We start from the raw sequence: 24,536 nt of genomic DNA on the forward strand, positions 1-24,536 counted from the left end.
GGAACTGTTCAAGTGAAATCTGATAAATTACCAAACTCTGATAGTTACATATCAACCAGCAACACCGGCCACGGAATGAATCCATAACCACTCAGTTGAAGGCATTACACGCTGAAAATTACAGCTATGTCACTGTTTATAAATGTATCTAAATGTATATAATACTAGCCGGCGTTGCTCGAGCAGATGAAAGCCTTCAAAGGGCTCTGACCAGATTCAAAAACCTGTCTACGGTCTAAGTTAAGGTACCGTGAAATAGCATAAAAATTGTGTGGTCTTTGAAAACTATATGTTAGTAGATATGCTTAAGCGGGCAAACATTCGGTTTCTTTACCAATGTATGAAATATAAAAAAAAAACTCAACAGTAACCCCCTACTTCAAGTTTAACGAAACACATCTGGTGGCGAAACGAAGTTTTCGCAAGTTATAACCCATTGCACATTCATATGTATGTATACATATGCATATTCATGAAGTGCTTGTAAGCAAACTCGAATGCGAAAATTGAAAACGCAATAAGTACATGATGAAAAGCATGAGGCTGAGGGAGAGAAAGTAGCTTTGAAAGATGCAGTCGTACATGAAATCGCAGATTTGAATTTCGTTGAATAGGAACTCCGCACGAATGAAAAATCTCATCGGTATTTTTTAATGAAATTTAAAATGTATATATATATATACATATATATAAATATGTACATATATATCACACTTTCATCTCTTCTCTTTCGGATATAAAACAAACAGCATTGATAAATCGTTCGGCCGTTTAATAATAAGGAAGAATAATAATGTTCGGATCAAAAGGGTCGAGAAGTGGTGGCCGTTCCCCTCCCGGTCCATATTTAATTAATCAAATACGGTTCGTAATTACGGCTGAAAACAGTTCCGGAACAATGCCGGTTCCGGTTTCGGAGACGTGAGCTTTTTGGCCCGGTAGGTAACACGAGTGAATGGTACAGCGTCGTAAATTGAGACGACATAATGCGAGAGCGTGACCTATAAATCAGTGCGCGCGCCAACGTTTGACAATCGAGACCGCACGTGAAAAAATTAAAATTTTCATATTCAAACTTTTCATAGATAATCCCCTTTAAATTATTGCCATATACGGGGTGACGCAATCTCATTTATCACATTACAAAACGTACTGTTGTCTGTCTAGGGTAGGTTTACTGCGGTTTAGGGGATGCGGGTTTCGTGGATCTTCGCTGTGTATACTTGTATTATATATTTTTATTTTGACTTTATAAAACTTTGGGTTTCATTTAATAAAGCACAAAACATCAGCTACTTTCATTTTACATATATGCTGATTAAGATTTGTTTGCTTAGCTTTTGCGAAATGTAATTCAAAATATATAGTGGAATCCCCGCTGTGTTTGAACACAAATCTACTTTGAGTTTCTTGCGGAAATGCAATAGTATGTACATACAATATTTTCTATTTTATAAAAATCTTTTATTTCATCGTTTTCAAAATTAAATTGTAGATTTGCTTTGTGAACATCATTGAAATTAACAATATATTTTTTATTAGACATTTGCGAAGCTTTACACAAAGTTTAGTATTACTTATAATACGAACAGAATATGAATCAACAGGTCAAATATTATTATATATTAATATTATTACAAAGAGTATAAATATATTCAACGATATAATTATATTTATGATGCAATAGATTATGTAATATATAATTTCGAAAGAGACTTTAGTAAGTATCATTGGTTGGGAACTTATACAAAGTTTCGATGACGACAATTAAATTGGTTGAATATTATATTTTTTTCGATTCAATTAAATTTCATAAAAAAAAAATTAATTACCTTTAGATTCGCCATTTTTACGCTGTTTATATTACAAATACTGGAAGCCGGGTAAAATAACTAGTTTTGTATATATGTATGTAAAGTGACTTTGAAAAATCGAAATGTTTTCATGCTACAACGTTTAAGTTCCAAAAATATGGTAGATGACAGTTGCATGATGATTTACATACATATAATATATGTATGAACTAGGGTTTCTAATTTCGTGGACTTGTCAATTCCCGGGTCATGGGACGGAGCTCGGGATGGTTTCCGGAAATTTGATGTAATTTTTTTTCAACTTTATTTATTTAAGTAGACAATATATCTTTTATCTGGAAAAAGTGCAAACATTACAATAAATTTAATTGAAAGTGCTTCTTAAAGAATACTAAAATATTTAAATGAGAATCCGAAAGCCTATTTCTCTATTTGGCACAAATATTTCCAGCAATGGAAAAAGCTTTTTCACTTTTTGCCAAAGTTCGTTTTATAGATAGTTTTTTTTAATAGTTAGATAGGTTTTTTTTAAGTTATCTGATTTCTCCTGTCAATATGTACATTTTCATTTACTTTATGTCGATATTTTTTTTTTTTACGTTATTTTGTACATAGTTCTTTGATAACTCATTATTTAATTCTTCATTCGTCGTCAAACACCCAATTCAATCATCTTCATCAGAATCTAAAAGAGTTTCCTCCATTGTGGAATCATCAATACAAGAAGGATACACTCGCTTCATAATAGTTTCATCGTCGGATTTTATAAGCCATTTATTTTACGACATATTTTTCACGGAATTCCCGGAACAAGTGACATCAAAAATTTCATTAGTTTCCAGGAATATCGGTCGCGGTCGACTTACCGCGGCAGAAACCCTACAAATAATAATACATACGCAATGATATTCAAAAAACTAATTTCTAGTTTAGCCATCGTGATTCGCACAGTATATATGTATGTACGTATGTATGAATGTATGTACATACATATTCAGAAACAAGAAAAATAAGTTTTTTTATGTAACTTTTTTTTGTTACGGTTTGGGGAAAGTCGGACATTTTAAGCATTTGAAACTACACTACACTTTTTTGTGCATATACATACATGCATACATACATACATACATATGTATGTATTTTACATAGCCGTACATTTAAACTCGAATGTTTGTATGTATAAAACTACATAAATAAATAATACCCACTTAATAGAAACGATTTAATTTCCCTCGTTTAATATTTTATTTTTCTATTCAGATTGAATTTTAACCGTTCTATTGTCCGCTATGAATACTTAAGATGATTTTTGTATTATGAAACAAAGTCAAATCGCTCGACGAAATTGTAGTAATTAGCGGAAAGTCTTTAGAAACGGTATTCTTAAGCCACGCGTCGAACCCTCTGGAGAATATTGAATTTTCCAGGCCTCGCTCTCACGAGAAGGTTATAAAACGTGATGAATATTAACCTCAGTGGGGGTGGGGGGTGTGAGATGGGGGTGGTGGGAGGATGACGACATCTCCGGTTTGTTCCTCGTCGCTGCGATTTGAAGCTTTCGGGGCGAAACTCAAACGAATTTCAATTAAGACGAGTGAAATTTCCACTGCGCGTAGAGAAAAGGGAAATTAATTTATATAATTCGATAGACGTCGTGATGAATCCTCGAGGATTGGAATCCTGGTGTTGCCACAAAAAAATAATATCCCAACCGAAAGGGAAAATTGGTCGGTTGCTGTTTGCGTTTCGTCGATTCTCCCAAATTAATAATTATCGCTACCCCGTTCGCCTTCACTCTAAAAATACGAACGTTTCACGCCAAGGGGTGTGAATTTATAATATTTAATTTATTAATAAAATGTAAATTTATTTTTCAGGCGTTCGTTGCATGTGCTTGGGGCACTGAGAACATAGGATATGTGATGATCTGCTATGGTTTATGCAATTCTATATCTGCAATTAGTACAGGATCACTCGTTAAGGTAAAATATATATTTTTAACTATTTTCTTAATTTATCAAACATTCATAACATTTGTGATGCAGTGAAGCTAATTTTACATAGAATGGCGTTTATATTAAGATTTCCTATTAGATTTCTTTACAAGAAAAATTGGAAAACGGTGCTAATTTTGTATGGGACAGCACTTAATTATTAAGATTTTTGATCATCGTAATTTTTTCTATTTTGGACGGGATTAAATAATTGTTACCAAAATTTGGTATTATATAAATAATATATACCGAATAAAAAGCTGATGTTTCGATAAAAAGAAAAGCTTAGATATTATCCGTATATAATAGATAAAGCCTATGTATGTATGTAATACATAAAATTTATTGTAAAATCGATAGTGTGGTGCAATTTAGCGTATATCCTCAATGTCCAATAAATTAAATATATAAAAACATAAAATCTGTACGCGATATATTTGTTCCTTTATGCCACTCTATAATGTCTCAGAGGCACGACAGACATACAGGGGGTGGTAGAACTTCGCAGCATCCCCCATTTTACGACGTTTTACAACCCATTGATTGGCTTCTGCCATACTTTTACGACTTCCCTGGATTGTGTGCTATTCGTTCCTTGTTGGTCGCTTAGCCTCGTTATTTAGATTTACGATGGAAATTATCATTTTTGCCGAAATTTCACGTCTTCTTTTTATTTTACTATAACACAAAATACACACACACAAATGTATGAATAAAAAAATAAACAATAGATTTTCTTTCCCCTCGTTTGAAAATCAGTTGAAAATAATATTTTATGTCGGCGCTTATTTTCACGGTCGGACGCTTTATTCTAGAAACGTATTGCCGTTATAAATATCAACGTGCAATGACCTGGTTGAATTTACCAAAAAAAATAAATTTACGATCCCTGCTTTGTTTTTTTTTAGATAACAGGAAGACCTCCAGTTGTCTGTTCTGCTATGATTCTACAACTGGGTATTATTATTACACTGTTGTTATGGAAGCCTACTCCTGATGACATCCCAATATATTTTGTTATATCTGGTCTATGGGGTGTTTGCGATGGCGTTTGGTTGGTCCAAATCAATGGTAAGGGAATATTTTATTCTTTGATTATCAATTTAGTCAAATTACAGGTACGAACTTCGACAAAAAAATCATTACCAGCAGTGTTGACTAGTGGTTAGCATAGGTCAAACCTTGGTTTGTGACTTCAAGTCGATCATTTCCTATCAGAGTTTGCCAATTTTTCTGATTTTATTTGAAACGGTTCCTGTAAAATTGCAAATCTCAAGTTATTCAACGTCTTAATATTCGCCGATTTGTATAACAAAATGGTGCAAAAATTGCTCCACATGTGTAACTGTGGATGATGTTTGTATGAATTCGCATTATATAAATCTTTGTATTGATTGTATTGATCGTATTCTATCTATATTAGTACACTCGGGCGATTTATTTCGATTGAAATAAATAAATAAATTAACATTACATTGAAACATTTGAAGCAGCGATTACACGTCTATGAATGCTGAACTAATTTGCCTTTACATTGACATTGCTTTTTACTTCATCTATGTACGTAGTAACAATACATGAAGTTTTGTTTTTATTATAAATATTATTCTTTGTATAAACATGAGGGTGGATTTAAAGTATCCTAATGTAAAACTTTTCCTTTAGTCTTAGTCAAAAAGTCTATGTAGCGTTTGTAATTAAATTTTATTTAACAACAAAGCTTATTGTTTGAAATTTATCAACAAAATTTTCAGTTCAATTTTGCACAGAATAGTCCATTTACTTAATTGCCAAATAAAATTTCAGCTCAAAATGTGTCACACTAAAGAAAAGTCCTCGACAGAACGTTAGTAGGGCTTTTGTGTTGTCGAATAGCCGCTAACCGCAAATTTGACGATACTTAATTTTCACTTCGTGTAAATTTTCACACGTTTTTCATCACATTTAGAAGTTTATAAAACCGCTCCTAGTGTATACAATACCATTTAATGGCGAATTTATGTAAGGGTATGTCAAAATGGGTTTATTTCACGTAGCACTTTAAAGTGAAACCATTATTATGGAATAAATTTTCGATGTTTCTTTTGTGATTTTAATTAAGTTACAATAACGGTGCAATCTTTGAAGGGATGAGCCATTATACATTCACTCCAAGTGTAAAATTAGAGTGCTAATCTAAAATTAAGATCTGCTCCCATTCGAATGTTGCAAATGTTGCCGAAAAGGATTTTCGGCGAACGGACTTATTATAATGTCGAAAATTGGCAACCCACTCGAAAATAATTCGCCATTGTCGGTCGACTTTGAAAAATTATCGATCGTAATCGAGAGCCTTAGAAAGTTAACCACACAGTTGGTACATCTCGGTCAGTGGAGGGCATTAGCCGAAACTTGAGCAATTTGTAACTTTTATTGCACTTAAATCGTACTTTACGTGGGATTATTCAGGCCGCTTTGCCGCATTTTCAGTTTGTCGGACTTCGGGCTTGTTTTGGCCCCCGGTCACCGACTTCTGAATTATTCAGACACATTTGGCACATCTCTGTAACTGCACTCTGAAACTTCCTGTTTCAAATAATATTCCTTGTATAATTAAATGCTTTCAATGTATTTTTTCAGCGCTCTGCGGTATTCTGTTTCCGGGACGAGAGGAGGCTGCCTACAGTAATTTCAGGCTTTGGGAATCGTTGGGTTTCATCGTTGCCTACATTTATTCTCCATTTATTTACACTTATGCCAAACTTTATATACTGTTGGTTGTTTTGATCTTGGGAATGATCGGATATCTAGCAATTGAAGTTATATTGAGAAGAGAAGCCGATGCTGATTCGTTAAAGAGAGATCTGGCCATTAACGATGAGAACGATATGGGAAAAACGAACAAAGCGTTCAACAAAGAAGAATGATTACATTTTATTTAAAGATATTTCAATTTTAGTACTTTTACTATATTTATAAGTAGAATAAGTGTATTTAATTTATTTTAAATAAAGTTTTCGTTTTAAAATAAGCTTTTTATTTGATTGACAAGTAGAAAATTGTATGTATGTAAATTTCCCAAATCTATTTTAATTTTCAAATATATTGTATACATTTGTAGGTCTATGATAGTTTTTACGTGGCAGCATGGGTAAAAAATTGAAATATAAATTTGAAATTCGGCAACTTGTTGTAAAACTTCGCTGATTCAGTTGAAAGCTCGAAATGTTTCAAATTGAAAAAATATTCATAAAAGAATTTTGATATAAAATAAATATAATATGATGTTTTAGTTATGTCAATAAATATCAAATTATAATGGGTAAAATTAGAAAACTCAATGCTGATTTAAAATTAAGTGTAATATATAAACTTTATCTTTAAAAAAAGTTTAAAATTTTCACAAAATAACCAAAAAACATATTTTTAAAAAATAACAATCTCTTACACAATATATGTATGCACAAAAAATTAAATAACCATTATTATTTTAAAATAAATGATCTAAGAAGTGACAGCGTTAGGTTAATACCAATATATTTTTTTTATTTTATAATTATATGTGGAATTTATTTCGAAGCTTTAAAGTTCAATATCCTTGCTGGCATACACAAAAAATAATACATATAAAATTTTAACCGGTACCTTACATATTAAGCTACTACATATGTATGTATGTATGTATGTACGTCACAGCGTGCACTTTTTATTTTATCATTACGATGTAGGAAATGAAAATTTATTTTTATTTACATATAAAGTACAAAAAAAATCATAAAATTTATTGTCCAACTATTCATACATATGTGTCGGTATTAAATCAGATAAGGTCAACTGTTAAGAACTGCTTTCACTTAAAATTCAATCCGTATCCTTTGTACATTTATACATACAAATATACAAATCAATTTAATAGAAAACCAATAGAAGTGCTTATCTATAATCAGTCCCCGATGAATGAGCACTGTTTATGTAGATCATCGGCGCTTCCTTAGACCGGGTCCCTTTCGGACCTGAGGGACCGCGATTCTTACCGAAAACGAACCATAGAAGGGCTGAAGATTCAGTAATTACAGCATCCAGACACGTGTCCATCAAGGTGAGTGATTCATGACCCCTGAGGAGCTCTCCATTTGAAGATCATTACGCGCCGATGCTGCACGGCTCGTTAGCCCTCGGAGAAACGTGCCTTGAAATTGATCACAAACTATAATGAGTATCAAATACGAGTTTGTCTTTTTTGTGTGTGCGTAAAACGGTCCACTCGCAATGTAGTAGGTTCAACTTTTGAGACCTTCTGTGGCCATTGTTGACCTCACGTTTGAATAGCGAAAGTGGATAATCGAGTTTTGACAAACCTATTCGAAAGTAACGAACTTGAGGTTTGGACCTGATTTACGCGTATTATATGGAGTGTAGTGCGCTGAAAAGTTAGATGTTGGTGATATGCATCCTTAAACGAGTTTGAACGGGCAAATCATTGACCTTGGGTATCCTTGTTGATCAGGTGGTAGCTTTATACATACTCAACAAGTTTGTGAATGAGTAATAGATACTCCCACTTCGCGAAACTCTTTTCTTATACATGATGACAATAGTACACTTTAAATTAATTAAAAAATATTATATAATACTTTAAGTATACAAATACTTCATTTTTAGCAACGTTTTATAAATTTTAATGTGAGCAGTTGCTCGGATGGATGAAAGTTTAAAAAAAAATTGTATCTCTTTACCTTGAGCTTTCACCCTTTTCAAAAATCGTGTATGGTCTTCGTTGGAAGCATCATGAGAACCACCAATACGTCAAATTTGGTGGTTCTGTATTAAAAAATGTAACATTATGGGAAAATAAAGATATGTACTATTTTTTTATCATCATCACCACTCACTGCCATTCGCCATCCACTGCCTCCAGCAAGCTTTCAATCGTCTCTGTTATGGACAACTCTTATCCATCTCATCCAATAGATTTTTCTCATTTTATCCACCCATCTCACTTGTGGCCTTTCTTGCAGCCTTTTACATTCTCTGGAGTATCATTCAAACACTTCTTTCGTCCATTCTTCCGTCCAAACTCCGTGACCCGCTCATTGCCATTTCAATCCCTTTACCCACACCATTACACCAACCAAATTTGTCATATTTCTAACCCACGTATTCCACTTTCTATATCTCTTCGTTATGCCAAGCATACAGCGTTCCATATTTCTTTGAGTGCACTGGACCTTATCCATCATTCTGGTTTCAATGCTAAAGTTTCACACCAATTTGTCATCACTGGCAAGATACAGATTGAAGATCTTTTTATTCAGGCTCTACGTTTTATAACAGATTTAAATAAATAATATTGTAGCATATGCTAAAAAGAGCCGCCGTTATAATTGGTTTTCAAGGATTATCTTCAGGCTTAAGTGTGCCGGCTAACAATGGAGACCCCCGAATGAACTTAGTGGTCGGTAACGGCATTTCGTCACTTCTTGCTAAAATTCTCAGAACTTATAGTGCGAAAGCGTGGGACTACATGCCAACACCGTGAGGCTGCGTATCTGGTACGTGACTATAACAATAGGTAAACAAACGAAGATTCAGTGAGCGACCTGCCCTTTATAAGCAGGTACTTGGGCCATATGAAGGCATTATGGGTGGAGCACTGGCATTGCGTGGATCTCCTTAATCACCAAATAAATGTTGTGAAGTGACTTTGGCCTTTTATTTGGATCCTCCACCCACCTCTACACAACAATATTATAAACTATGTGCTTAATAACATTTTTAATATATAATAATTTTTAGTCATTACAAGAATTAACTGAAAATCAATACTTAATTATTACAAATGTATATATTATATCTCACAGCGCAATTTTGTTATCATACAATTTTCGTACATATGAAAATGGGTGTAAGATCTGTAGTTTGGGTTTTCGATTCTGAAAGAGGTATATGGATTAATAGATGTAAAGTTTAACTGCCGTCCTTTATTCGAATCAATTGAGTCTATCGCCCACTTATAGTCGTTTCCTTTGGCTACCAGTATTACTTGTCGATAAATTAAATACGTTAAAAGGCGAGTGCGTTACTTTCGGTCGGCATTGAAAGCAGTTCGTGCAAGTTAGCACTCCCTACCATTACCCAATCATGCTCCACGAACCTTTTCTATAGTATGGCAATTGAAAACAAGCGATTATTCCTACCCGGGGATCCGTTTAACGCGGTCATGTTCTGTTTATAATATTAATATTCAATAATAATAATAAATAAATAGTGTCGAAAAGTGTATATCATAAAATAAAAGTTACTGGGAATCAAAGGTGAATTTTTATTTTTATTTTTTTTTAAATATATATAAATTTAGGATTTGCGGTGTGATATAATGCTGAAAAAAATATATAATACACAGTGCTTTGAAATGTTTTTTGACTTAGTTCCGCAAATTTATATTCCACTAGTGGCCGAAATAAATTCATATTCTCGAAAGGTCTTCTGTGTTACAAGGCGTAGAAATATTTTATTTTTTTTTTTTATATAAAAAATTGATTTATCGTAAACATTTTCCGTTTTTGTTTTTGGTCACGTTTATTTTAGTTTTTAAAATATACTACACATTTGACAGTTTATCTAATAACCTCAACAAAGCAGGAATATATTTATTTAATTATTATTCAAATATTACATATCCTTACCTTCAATATGCCAAATTATTTTCACTTGCGTTAACTAACAATAACATATTATTCTTATAATTAAACATATTGATTTTTTATTATTCATATAATATATAATATATATATATCTTTTTGATTTTTAAATGCTTTTTATTATTACGAAATTATGTTCACAATACATCTTATATCTATTTTAATAGCTACCGATCTACTGATCATTTTCTATTTTACAATATTAATTTAATTTTCTTAGTAATCATAGTATTAAATTATTCTAATGTTAATGTATAGCATACTAGGAAAAATAGCTCAAAAACCAATTTACAATTCTTATAAATGCTCATAATACATCTAATACATAATATTAATTAAAGACTCTAAAGTCGATGACCTAAAGCAGATTGTGTTTAGGTAATCTGGGTTAATACCGAAGGTATATTCTATATATGTTTATTATATATTTTTATTGGTCATATATAACACAATACATCCGTCTTGATCATTTTCTATTTTGCACATTATTTTTCGTGTAAGTTTAATTTTATTTTGATATTAGTGTATAACGGCATAATAGGAAAAAGCTCTCAAAAACTTATTTACAATTTAAATGTTAAAGTTAAATAAAAAAGTGCAATTTGTCATACTTAAATTAGTACAATTAAATTAAGTCCAAAACACGAATAAGTTTAATTAGATTTATTTCATCAAAAGTTTAAAAAGTCGTGTTATCTCCAAAAATTGTAATTAAATAAATATACTTAAACTTGAGTGGAATTTGAAGATTAAATACATTTGCTCAGTGTACATAAATTATAATATTTTAAAGTGTAATAATGTACAGAATAATGCGACAACGGAAAATCCAACGAAAAATTAAGTGGATTTGAAAGTTCTTCTAGCCAAACGAATATCTTAAAACATTTTTGAAAGATTAACACTTAATTTAGTAGCTATCAACTTGAAAGTATGTAAATTAATTCGAGGAAAAATAGATCGATACCAACTACTCATAAATGAGAAGAAAAATTTTCAGGAAATTTATTCAATTATAAAAATTCCAGTCTGATAACCTTTAAGTCAGAACTCCTTTCATTTATTTCCAACGTACGTAATAGTATCGGTACACAATATAAAATAAGACAAATACAAGTTTTTGTTGGCTTATGGAAGCTAAGACGTAAATTTGCATATTTTTTATCAGTGCAACTAAGCGTTATATAACGTTCATACATATTTAACTGTGGGCCGACAGATCACACGATCTTCTGAATATTCAACGAAATCGTGGTTGTAAAATGAAAATCAATGAATTATCGATTCATTTGCAAACTAATGCATTAAGTATTAACCATTTTCATTGATTAGTCGTGATCAATCGACATACGAATCGTGTAATATTTTATTCAACACAAATGCATACCATAAATATTGCATAGAATATGTAAAATCTGTAGATTTGCATCAATTGCAACGTTATTAATTAAAAATTTTCAGATCGCTCAAATAATATATGTCAAGTTGTTTTATAGCGTTTCAATAGTGAGTGGTGTGAAAATATTAATGCAAGGAGTTGTTTTCACGATTTCAGACTTTATGTTAATAAATTGGGACTCCATTACCTTGAGTTTAATACAATAGAACTGTTTTTCAATCACTTCAGAATAAAATAAATAATATAATACAATGGAAATGGAAGACTGCATGCATTTAATGTAAAAAGACAGTGTTCTACAAAATCGTATCACGCAAGTTCGCGTTTACAAATTCCGTTATATAAATACATATATAAATTTTATATACTACAGTATGGTTGAAAAGTGACAGCATCTCGTATAGAAAATGAGAGTACGCAACGTTATCAACTTTTTTTATGTTTTCTGAAATTATCGAACCATAGTAACCTGTTTGGTACCGGTCAAATTTCAACCTTGATTTTTTTTGTGGAATAAATCAAGAAAAAACTGAATAGCATTAAGGTCAATAATCGTTGAGACGAGTCCTGACTTCGTGATAAATATCGTCAACAATACTAAATAAATAAAAATAAAATTTTAAAAAGTACATTGTTTTTTGGTATAATATATTACATTTAAGTTGACAGACGAATACTAAATTCACTATTCAATTTTAAATATATTATACATACATACACAGATCCGAGCAAAAGGAGCGACGGCCAAGGGCGCCAAATATAATTTTAAATGCAAATTTTAAATTAATGTAACTAATTCAGGGCTAGGTCTAGGGACTTTATGGTTAAGGGACAATGCAAGACCCCTTAATTTTTTTTTAATCTTACAATTGTAAAAAATGGCACTTTGATTCTCTTAAAAATATCTTTGAACACTTTATAACCAACATAATTTTTATACTTAGAGTGCAATATTAACTATATATTATAATAACTATATATCAAAAGAAAATATATCAAACAACAAACTGACGTCATTACAAATGGTTGCATGGAAGTCATTTGAATAAAATGTGAAATTAAATAAATTAAAAAATGAATGTACATATTTAATACAAGTTCAATAAAAATACTTTTAGCAAACTAGACTTTTGTGATGCATAAAGCAATAAATTAAACTGTGCAAACATGTGCAATGATATGAATTAGCTTAAAACAAAGGCTCGGTTTCATTACAAATTTTATTTTGTTATTTGATTTGAGAGAAAAAAATTCTTATTATGCATGATTTTGATTTCGGAATCAACATATCAATGTAAGTTGACATACATCAAGCATATGTATATGTAAATTGGATCTACCGATACTAGTGAGTGTAATTTAAAAATTTACTTTTTATAATATTTTTAGAAAGTATTATAATGAAATAGATAAACTATTGTTTCTTAACATAAGCTTAAAGGAAGCAACCCTTCCCTATCAATGAACATTGAGAAATTCAAAGCTTAGTCTTTAAAATAAATTCGAAGTTTCTTACTTTTTGAATAAATTTCACTTGGCGATTTTAAATAAAAATATGTTGAATTTAATTTTATGTTTCTTCAACGTGTAGTTTTTATTAAATTTATCGCTCAAAAAACGGGAAAAAGAAAGCCAAACTGACCGAGGGCCGCCATTTACTCTCAGGCTGGGTCTGTATGTATGTACATACATATATACATATATTATATAATGAAACAAACAGAAAAAAAAATAGCTATCGTTATGTAAATCTAAAACATTTCCCAGTAAAATTTATTGTTATTTTTTTAAATTTTTGTTAATACAAACACCTAAATAATGAATATTTATCATCGTTATCATTTTTAAAAAGCTTTATGTCAGTTTTTTAGTTATTTGCGATTAGTTGTTATATATTCCAATATTAATCACATAAAAAACAAACATACGTATAGAATAATAAATAAATATATTTTGTTATATCAATAAATAAACGAGTCCATTTCAACGAGTATGTCTAGACATATTTTATATGTATCTATGAAGCTTTAAAAAAAATAGAGAATTAACAAAATAAGTTTTTAAAATACTTTTTGTATTTAACTTTGAATTATATTATATATGAACGAAATTGATGAGTATGTACCTATGCTAGTGATTTAAATAAACAATGACTAATCAAATTTAATTTTAAATCCTGTTTACTACAATTTAATATATAATTTCGAAAGAGACTTTGTATGTTTGTTTGGTTCGTAGAATATATATTCAAATAAATAGAAATAAAATAAAACTATTCAAATAAATTTAATAAAATATTTACTATTTGATTAGCCATGTTTAAGCGGTTTATATTACAAATACAAGCGAAGCCGGGTAAAAACACTAATTGCCTACAATTACATATTATATTCAAAGATATTATTTTATTTTATTTTATTTTACATAGATATATACCAGGAAGGCCTAACAGGTAGACCCCAATACGTCTTCCTAGAAATTAGCATTTAATTACATAAATTAGCAATGAATTAATCCATAGAGACATCTATATATATAGACTTGTACATAAATCAAATTCAGATATTTGTGATATAATGGGTAGGATGATTTTTGCTAATTTGATGGAGGAACCGTTTCAAAAATGACATCAGATAAATTGGCCAACTCTGATAAGAAGCGATCGACTTAAAGTCTGACCAGCAGCATTAAAGATTGGCCCGGGACCGAACACAGTAACCTCTCGGTGCTAAACATAAACGCAACCACCGAGCCATACTGCTGGCAGAAAATTTATAGTTTAAAAACGTACATTTACTCTGAATAATAATTTTACAAACACTTTGCCACCACTCACTACACCACTTGATCTCAAAAGTCCAATTGCATATACTGTAAATAAATATGACATTAAAAAGCGATCAATTTTTTATTGAAAAATTCTTCTACCGCATTTCAGATTAATAGAACAAAAATCAAACCCGATAAACCTGTAATTACACCGACCTTGATTTATTTTTTCCTATAGAACACAGTAAAAAAAAACCGTAAAAGGATTCAATGGACCGTTACACAACATCTATGTATGTACAATATAGCGTAATGATTCATCGGACTGTACGCACGAGTTTGCGCACTTTATTCGAGTGCGTACCAACACATAAGATATACATGAAAAAACAACATATTCAAATTTGGCGGGCATTTATAAGGACAAAGGCCTTTGTTCCGTGTCGTGTCCAAACAACCCTGGGTCAATCCAGATCCGCGTTGAATTCAAAATTGAAATTCCCTATAATAATGGTCGTCGTTGTGATGTCCGCTTTGTGCCCTTTAGAATCGAATTCACAAAAGGCCCAATTCCGGTTGTCTGTCTGTCCGTGAAAATACTAATTTAGCCCCCCGCATTATTCATTTACGGCTGCGAGACCGCAGATTCAATCGACACAATCTTTGGGTTTCGCCTCGTCGTAAAAAATTCGACGCGCCCTTAAGACCGTGGAGTTGTTATCAGAACTTGTGTCCGTTAACGTTGCATCAATGGGAAATGAAACCTTTTAGCCGGAGACTTTTATGTGGTCGTATAGTTCAGATGAGTTCTCTGACGATCGTCAAACTTCGTCGTAAAAATTGTGCACTACTAGATGTGTCGTAAAATTGCACGAGCACCGACATCCAACCTATTCGTGCTTCGATATCCGACATAGACGTGGTTATCAATTTCGAGATCACTTGACCTATCTAAATTGGAAAAAGTACACACATAACATATGTATATAATAAGAGGCAAAATTTTTCCTTAATCATAATCGTAAGTGAAAGTAAGAAGAGCTATGTAAAAATCCGGTCTCAGTAACGAGCCAGAATGTTAAATTACAGAAAACACAAATATCGGAAGGCAAAGATCGAAAATCGAAAGATCTTAAGTCGAAAGATCAAAAAAAAGGGTGCATGGTAAACGGTACATACGCACGTACATACTCACTTAATTTGCGCGAGCAGGATACAACAGGAACAAGAGGAACAGGCTTTTCCTCCCGTATTAATGTGCACGCGCAGAATACGGGAGGAAAAGCCTGTTCCTCTTGTTCCTGTTGTACCCTGCTCGCGCAAATTAAGTGAGTATGTACCGTTTACCATGCACCCTTTTTCTTTGATCTTTCGACTTAAGATCTTTCTATTTTCGATCTTTGCCTTCCGATATTTGTGTTTTCTGTAATTAAACATTCTGGCTCATCACGTAGACCCGTAAAAATCAATGTTTGTCTGTCTGTCTGTCTCGAATAGCCTCCTAAACCACTGAATTGATTACGATGGAACATTCAGGATTTGTTGTATGCATGTCCGGGAAGATTACTGTAAAAAAAAAACCTCTTAATAATAATATTCGTAATTACAATTTTATCGACGCGAAAGTATGAAGAGCCAGTGTGTAGTTAAGGAAATGTGTACGTTGTTAACCAACTTGCCCGCACGCATGCCAACGTCCAAATACATTACGAACCACTCATACCAACCTTACATTACGTACTACCACTCATAAAAACCCTACATATATATAAAAATCAATGTTTGTATGTCTGTCATGTATGCGTTCCTATAGTTTAATTTGAAACTGAAACATTCACTTATCGAAACGCATCGAGGAACGGGAACGGGAATTGCATGCGTTATTGTACGATGGAACGATGGAACTTTCAGGATTTATTGTATTCATGTCCGGAAGGCTTACCGTGAAAAAATTCGGCCAAAAACGGGAACATAAACGGGGAAAATGGGAATGAGTGGCATTGCAATGCAATAATTTCAAATGTTTTCGCGTCGCGACATGCGTTGTTAGGGTAAAATAAAAAAAATATTGAATAATTCAAATGTGTTCGCTGCTTGTGTTTTTCCGACAAATGGGAACGGGAACGGGAACGAGAACGGGAACAGGAACGGAATTGCATGCGTTATTGTGGCATTGCAACGCATGCCGGGTTTAGCTAGTCTAATATACAATTTCGAAAGAGACTTTGTATGTAACTATGTATGTATGTATGTAACTATTGTTGGTTCATAAATCCGTGACGTCATCGAACAAATGAGTATTCAAATAAATTAAAATAAAATAAAAATCAAAACTATTCAAATAAATTTAAAAAAATGTTTAGGCGGTTTATATTACAAATACCGAGCGAATCCGTGTAAAAACACTAGTTATATATATTTATAAAGAGATACATATGTACGTCATCTGATAAATATTCTCATTTCGAATATTGTGTGATGACGATATTGATTATTTTTTTCGGAAATCCTTGAATCCATTAAAATTCCGATGTTTATAAAAAATTGTTGTCTTCAATTAAAAATCTTCACAACAAATCTTATATAAAAATCAATTTAAATAATCTTAAGTGTAGACATAGAGAGTATAAACAAATCAGATTCATAAATCGACATCATCATTTACAGTCATTCGCCATCCACTGCTGAATGAAGGCCTCTCCAGCACGCTTCTATTCGTCTCTGTTTCGGTTGAATCTCATCTGTCTCACCACATACATTTTTACAAGGTTTTTATTAGTTTCATTTCGTCAATTGGTCTGAAAAACTTCCAACATTCTTTCAATCACTTTGAAACTTTGCTATTTTGCGAGGCTTGGCCACCGATTGAGATTTGAATTCGGTCCGCTAAGTTGATGGTGAAATATAATCTTAATAAACACGTGAAAGAATCCAAAAAATTTGGAGAAGGTGACAGCTCACCCATTGACAATAGCCTTTTTTAGCCAGTAGCCTTTTTTGTTTGACTTTCCACCCCCCACTCGTTTTGCCAGATTTTAATTGTTTAAACGCCTGCAACTTTATCATTTCTCACTATATTTTATAAAATTTGCATTATAGGCTCTCATTTCTCCCATATATATTTTTACTTCACTAATTGGTTATACAAACTTAATCCACCCATCTTATTTCAAGGCCTTTCATACACTCTTTTACATTCTCTCAAGTACTAATCGAGCACTTACTTTATTTCACTTATTTTATTACATACAAACATCATATGGTTTGATTATTTTTATACATAAGTACTGACAATTTTTCCAACATAACAGGACATAGAGAACACAATACATAGAGACATGTACAGTTAACATTTTTGTTGATATACAGAACATTTGCGAGAAATACATTATGTAAACATGTATGTAGGTAGCATTTTATAAAATTCAACAAATTCAAAATGCAAATAACTCGAATTTGCGAGAAACAAAGGAGAAGGATACCGATTTATTGGATCTGTCACAACAATTAAGCGAGAAAAATCGATAAATTCTAACATGAGACGGTCGATCTATGTTTTTTTAATAACCACATGATCTCGCTAGCATCGTATTTGGCTGGAACTTGAACCCACGACCTCTCTACTTGTATGCAATAGCTCTAACAGTGAATTTCGCTGTGGTAATATTTATTTACTTGAGAATGTCAAAAAAATGCAATGAGTGTCTAAAGTCTTAAAAATTTACTAGAATAATCAAAATTTCATTTCAAAATTTACTCGACTGTAATTCGATATTTTTTTAGTGTAAAAGGACTGATATAATGGGCTCTGAATTAGATTTCATATATAAAACTAATGATACCTTATTTTAATATTATGAAATATTAAATTTGAAATAAAACATTTGAAGAAAATTTATTTGAAAAGTAATTTAAATAGAAAAAACATTTTCCGTTCGTTTATAAAAATTAATGTTTAGTGATTAAGATTTAAAAATCCTTCATCCTAACCTTATGCTAAAAATAATTTGAGATATTAAATCATTAAATAATAAACAAGGAATTTGATGTGTTACCATATGTAATCTAAAGATACTACTTGATTTTTAATCATAATAAAGTTCACTAAATTGCTAATGAAAATCTGCCATCTAACACAGACTTTCCTTTCTCATTATCATTTATGGTACAGTTTTATTGTTCTATTACGTAATTTTTGGCACTGTACGTCTCCTGATTTTGTGCTTTTACAGCCCGACGAGGGAACAATAAAAGCTTTAGTTCATCCAATAAATTCAATTTATTATTCGTTTCGTATAAATTTTGAATTATCGACAATGTTTTATCATTATTGCGGTCGATGCGGTTTTTCGTCCATCGTACCGCATCGATGTCGTTATGCTTTATTGTTTGACATTTTGAAATCAATTATAAATGCAAATAGACTTAATTCCAGTTAGTGATTCAAATTTGAAGCGCTCACATAATAACAGCGCATCATTTGTTTTCAAACACGTAACCACTAATTTTTAATAAACAACTGTCCTTAGTTTCAGCCGATCGTCATGACTGGAGGCTACGTTGAAGCGAATGGGGAGAGGAGATTGAAAAAATTTCATCCCAGCGAAAGATGGAGAATAGTAAAAAACATCTTAATTATATCGACCGCATTTATGCTGCACTTTACTGCATTCCATGGCACTGCAAACCTTCAGAGTTCTGTGAACGCGGATGCAGGCGTCGGGACCTTCACTTTGGCCGCAATATACGGATCATTGCTACTATCCAACATCGTTCTGCCTAGTGCTGTTATCAAGTAAGAATTCTAATGATTTATTAAGTTTATAATAGAATACTCAATGTAAAAATGCAGCTATGATAATCATCGACTATTAATCTGTTTCTTTTAATCACTATCAATACGACTAGTAATCCAGATAAATGTAACAATAATAGAAGTGGCTTCTCGAACAAATAAGCTGTGTCAGAAACTAATACGTGCACACTTTCCATAACGACACTATATGAACTGCCAAACTACGATGTTAATTGAATAATACGTGAATTAAATGATCAATTTACTTATAAAAATGTATCCCATGTTGTTTATTGTGTGTCTTAGAAAGCATTGTGCAATTTTTAACGATGCACTTGCCCATCTTGCGAGTAATATAAACAAACAGAGAAGTTTTTATCGGACATATGTTCGTTGAGCACCAAGATTCAAATACGCCTGATGCTAAAATTATTTAGGAATGTCTGTGGACAATCCTCACTTGACAACAATATGACGCCTAAAGCCAGTTCTATTATTATAACATTTCTTTGTAGTAATCACTATCAATACAAACAGTATATGTATATACAGAAGTTTTTCTTGATCTGCTATTATTTTCGTATTACATATATTCGAACATTTGTTTGACGGTGTTTTAGCTGTGACACATGTACATATTTTTTATTTTATTGTTACAAATCAATATACACTCGCCATTACAGATTTGCTCCAATGCGACGGGTGTACGTTAACGAAATACAGAATACATAAACAATCAGAAATCAGAAATACAGTAATACATACATATACAATCAGAATATATAGCATATAACAATTTATCAGAAATAATAATCATAGAGACATCTATGGATTATTTTTAGATTTTTTTTTTTTGTATACAATTTTTATACATATAATAAATACGAAATTATAGAGATGTCTATATAGATATCGATAGATTTCAGATTACTATGTATAATTATTACAAATTATTCACAGGCAGATTTTTGTGACAACAGGATTAGATCTAATACCAATTTTCAGGAACCGTTTCAGCACTGATCAGATAAAATTGGCAAACTCTGATAGAGAAACGATCGATTTGGAGTCACAAAACCCCCAAATCTAACCAGCAGTGGCGAGGACTCGAACCTTTGACCTCAGTGGTGCTAAATATATACGCTACCACGAAGCCAAACTGCTGGCTAATAGTTTCTATATGTCGAATAGAAACGACTATTATAGTACTGCGAGCGTTATCGCACACAGCCACACACAGAGAATAGCGCTAATAATTCATGAATAATTCAATCATGTAATAAAATTAAATTATAAACCCTAATATCAAAAGATCATATACGTAATTCAACGTAGAAGTTTCCAATAGAATATGTATTTAATGCGATTAATTTAAGTTAAAGTCAAAATTCAATTTGAATCTAAAGCATACATTTTGAATTAAATATTGACTCAATCGAAATCGGATTAGGGATTACGGTCTTGATTAAGTCTGTCTAATCAGCATTTTTCTATGAATTTCCAAGCCTCGATATTTTCATTTTGTGATTAATTAAATACAAATATTTGGATTAGTGTTGAGTTTAATTGGATATTGAAAGTTTGACTGTGATAATATTTATTCAGTATAAATACTAATATTTATGTCTATATAAATATAAAAGAAGTACATATGAATCGTATAATGATATATTTCAAATATAATAAATCTTGTTTAATAGTTGTATTTACTATGTATGTATGTATATTATTTTTATATACGAAATCAATAGTGTATTAAATGCAACCGTTCTTGAAAATTTTACGTTAATATTTATTTAAAAAATTTGGTACATATTTGGAAAAACAACATTGCCGATGGGATACTATATTAACTATTCATTTTATATTTTAAAACTATTTTTAGTATAGTACATACGTATTAATTCTACATAACAGTTACCATTATCTATTTTTTTCCTTTCTGTTAGTATTGTTTCATTAATGTTTGGGGAAACTTTAAAACATCAATAATATTTTTTTACATATATGTACATATGCCAGGAAGGCATTACAGGTAACCCCAATGCGCCTTCCTGGCCAATTACAAACAATGTAGCATTTTTTTTTATTATACAAGTCACTGAATTACCAAATTAACGAGACATCTATGAATTGTACATAAATTTTATTGTACATTAATCATTCTCAAATGATTTTAGCCAATTTTAATCGGGAACCGTTTCAACAATGAAATCAGAGAAAATTGGCAAACTCTGATAGGAAACGATTGACCTGGAGTAACAAATATCCGAGTGTGACCAGCAGCACTACAGATGTACTCAGAAAAATTATTTTAAATCGAGGTCAGCTCATGGGATCGAATCTTAACGACCGAACTATGCTGCTGGCTAATACATACGTAAATACTATACCATTTTTACGTATTTATTATTACATATTCATTTATGGTGTTGGACCATTCTGGCATTACAGGAAGAATCTAATGCGCCACAATGGCCTACATTTGATAAAGAAGAAAAACAAAAAATAAAATAAGTAAAATACATAAAATAAAAAGAAAAAAGCAAAAGCAGAAAAACATGATAAAATGAAATAAAAAAAAATAATAAATGAAAAATAATACATAATACAATAATACAATGAACAAAGGTGAAAAAATCAAAAATAAAATCCTCAAATCCTATTCTTAGTTTCACATTGAACAAAAGAAAAATAGTACATAAAAATGTATGTACATAAGGAGAAAGAAAAATAAATAGTAAAATAAAATAAAACAAAATAAAAAAAATCACAGCGAGGCCCAAATAGAAAAGAGTAGATAAAATTCCACTAATACATCACATTTAAAGTAAGAAAATAATGATGTATCTATGTATGTACATATTTAAGTATGTAGAATATAATCTGATGGAAAGATGCAATTTCATATAACATTTAACGTAACGCTTCATACAGCCACTTCAAAGGAAAGAAAGGTTTCTAGTAGTGAAAAATCGACCTTTTATCGTGGAAAGGACGAGGGAAATTCTCCTCCTACCCCATCCGATTGGACCAATTTATTTTCAATGGACGAACTGATAGAAGGGAAACGCGAAGGGAAAACGGGGGAGGGGAGATGTCCCATATGTTCTGGGCGTATATTTCCGTCTCGGTTTGGTCGTCATTACTGGCGTATGACCCGAAGCTTAGACCCAACTTAACAAGCTCATATGGAATTAGCCCTAGGGCCTTCCCCTAGACCCCCGGGCGTACACCCACCCTATTGTCCCTAGACAGCGCGAAGGTTAAGGCCCGACGGTTAACCGAAACCGAGCCCGGGACGGGTCTAGAATGCGCGTGGAATGAGAGATGCAGGGAGGCTGGGATATGTGAGCGGATGGGCTTATTATGCTGAATTATTTAATGGACAAACTCTGTGACATTTAAGGATTTAACGAGAGATTTCACACTTTGTTGACTTGAATGAGATCGGTCGGTAGTTCGGCCGTACCCCATTGCATACGCGAATGCGACATTACGCGATAAACCGATTTCGATACCACCGTTTTCAATTATTCGTTCGTTTTGTATGTACACACATATGTATGTACGTGTATACATATGTGTATTTACAGTTCATATGTGTCATATACATATGTTTAAACGTAGAGCGTAAACGTGTGTGAGTACAGACAATCCGTATGTGCGTCGGCTTGGGATTTCCTGCCTAATTAAAAACAGCGTATTTGCTATTGTATGTATATATGTACATATTTTACCTAAACTCAAAATTAAATTGTTTAATCGATATAAACATCAAAGTTTTAAGTCAAAGAAAATCGAAAAATATAGTGTTACCGGCTTGCGTTGGACTCGGATTGGATTTCAAGAATAAATACAAAGGATTAGTTTCAACGTGTTAGCAAGAAGGTACATATGTACATATGTACTATGTAGATCAGGGGTTCCTAACTGCTGACTATTCGACCGCGAAATAATTTCAATTTTATGTAATTCTCATTTTTGTCTTCTCTTTGTTTGCGATTGTGATTGTGATTGGGATTTGCCTGGTGGATTTGGGTTTTCTCACAGACATAATGGAAAATTGAATTCTTTAAACTTGGAGTTACAGGGAAAAGACAAACATGGAGCTAAAATGATATGTTTTGTAAACTCATTTAAATCAAAACTAGTTTTGTAGGTATAACATATGCAAATGAAGTCTCTCGTACATTTCCCACATATGAAGGAAATGGTAATTGGATTATTACGCACATTGCGATCGCCCAATAGACAATTTTTGTCATCAAAATCGTGAATACGCAATATTTGGCACTCTAATTCTCGTTAGTATGATAGCTATCGTTAGTATGATGGACTTTTCGGCTGCCAGATGTTCCGTTATAGAGATTTTAGTGACTTTTAGGCGAGCGCTTTGTGGGCAATAATCACCGAAACGAAGGAAATGGCAGGTGACAGTGAATTCAACGTGTCATTATTTGTTAAACACCTTCAAGTGCTTCAAGAACAGTTTTAAAAGAGATTTCTGCAGTTTACTATCATCGAGCCAATGGTCTCCTTTTTATCAATCATTTTACTTGTCTAATAAATATAGTGGAAATAGCTGTATACATTGCAGAGTTTGTTCAAGTAAGGACAAAATAACTTGAGCTGGAAATTTTGGGCCTTCAGAATGATATTATGCTAAAATTCTTTATATCAGATGAGGACATCTGGAATACAATGGACAGAAAAAAGTCTCCATCTTTAAAAAAAGCAGCATATAAGATAAAATCATTTTTCGGTTCCATATACATACATACATACCATTGCGAATCATTGTTTTTAAACATGAATTTATTAAAATCAAAATATACATAGATCTCAGCTCACCAATGAGCATCTTTATGATTGTTTACTAACCGTAATATAATCAAATCTCCTCATTGAGGCACTGGTCAATGAAATTCAGAGCCAAAAATCACACTGACTTTGAATTTGAGATTGATATAATGATTTTATATAACGTTTACTTTATATGTATGAAGCAACCATGTCGTGTATTAATTTTACATAAGAACATATTATTTTGCTTTGAAAAAATAGGTGGTACTCGCCGTCCTA

At 31.9% G+C, this 24,536-nt stretch overlaps 2 protein-coding genes across 3 annotated transcripts in view; both read left to right on the top strand.

The window, feature by feature from the left end:
- Positions 1-6,817, top strand: part of LOC143917948 (UNC93-like protein) — a 31,470-nt gene extending 24,653 nt beyond the window's left edge. Inside the window, exons 7-9 of the mRNA XM_077439583.1 lie at positions 3,692-3,796; positions 4,717-4,879; positions 6,428-6,817. Of these exons, the coding sequence (XP_077295709.1) occupies positions 3,692-3,796; positions 4,717-4,879; positions 6,428-6,714 (555 nt within the window). The 3' untranslated portion in view covers positions 6,715-6,817. The remainder of the gene's footprint in view (positions 1-3,691; positions 3,797-4,716; positions 4,880-6,427) is intronic.
- Positions 6,818-9,976: 3,159 nt separating this feature from the next.
- LOC143917852 (UNC93-like protein) overlaps positions 9,977-24,536 on the top strand; it is a 64,142-nt gene continuing 49,582 nt past the window's right edge. The window contains exons 1-2 of one of the 2 annotated variants that reach the window (XM_077439462.1): positions 9,977-10,101; positions 19,186-19,451. In XM_077439462.1, the coding sequence (XP_077295588.1) occupies positions 19,201-19,451 (251 nt within the window). In that variant the 5' untranslated portion in view covers positions 9,977-10,101; positions 19,186-19,200. Of the gene's footprint in view, positions 10,102-17,325; positions 17,425-19,185; positions 19,452-24,536 lie in introns of those variants that run through there. The other variant, XM_077439461.1, reaches the window with a different exon arrangement.

Source organism: Arctopsyche grandis, chromosome 10 (assembly GCF_051622035.1).
Source record: "Arctopsyche grandis isolate Sample6627 chromosome 10, ASM5162203v2, whole genome shotgun sequence".
Classification (NCBI taxonomy): Eukaryota; Metazoa; Arthropoda; class Insecta; order Trichoptera; family Hydropsychidae; genus Arctopsyche; species Arctopsyche grandis.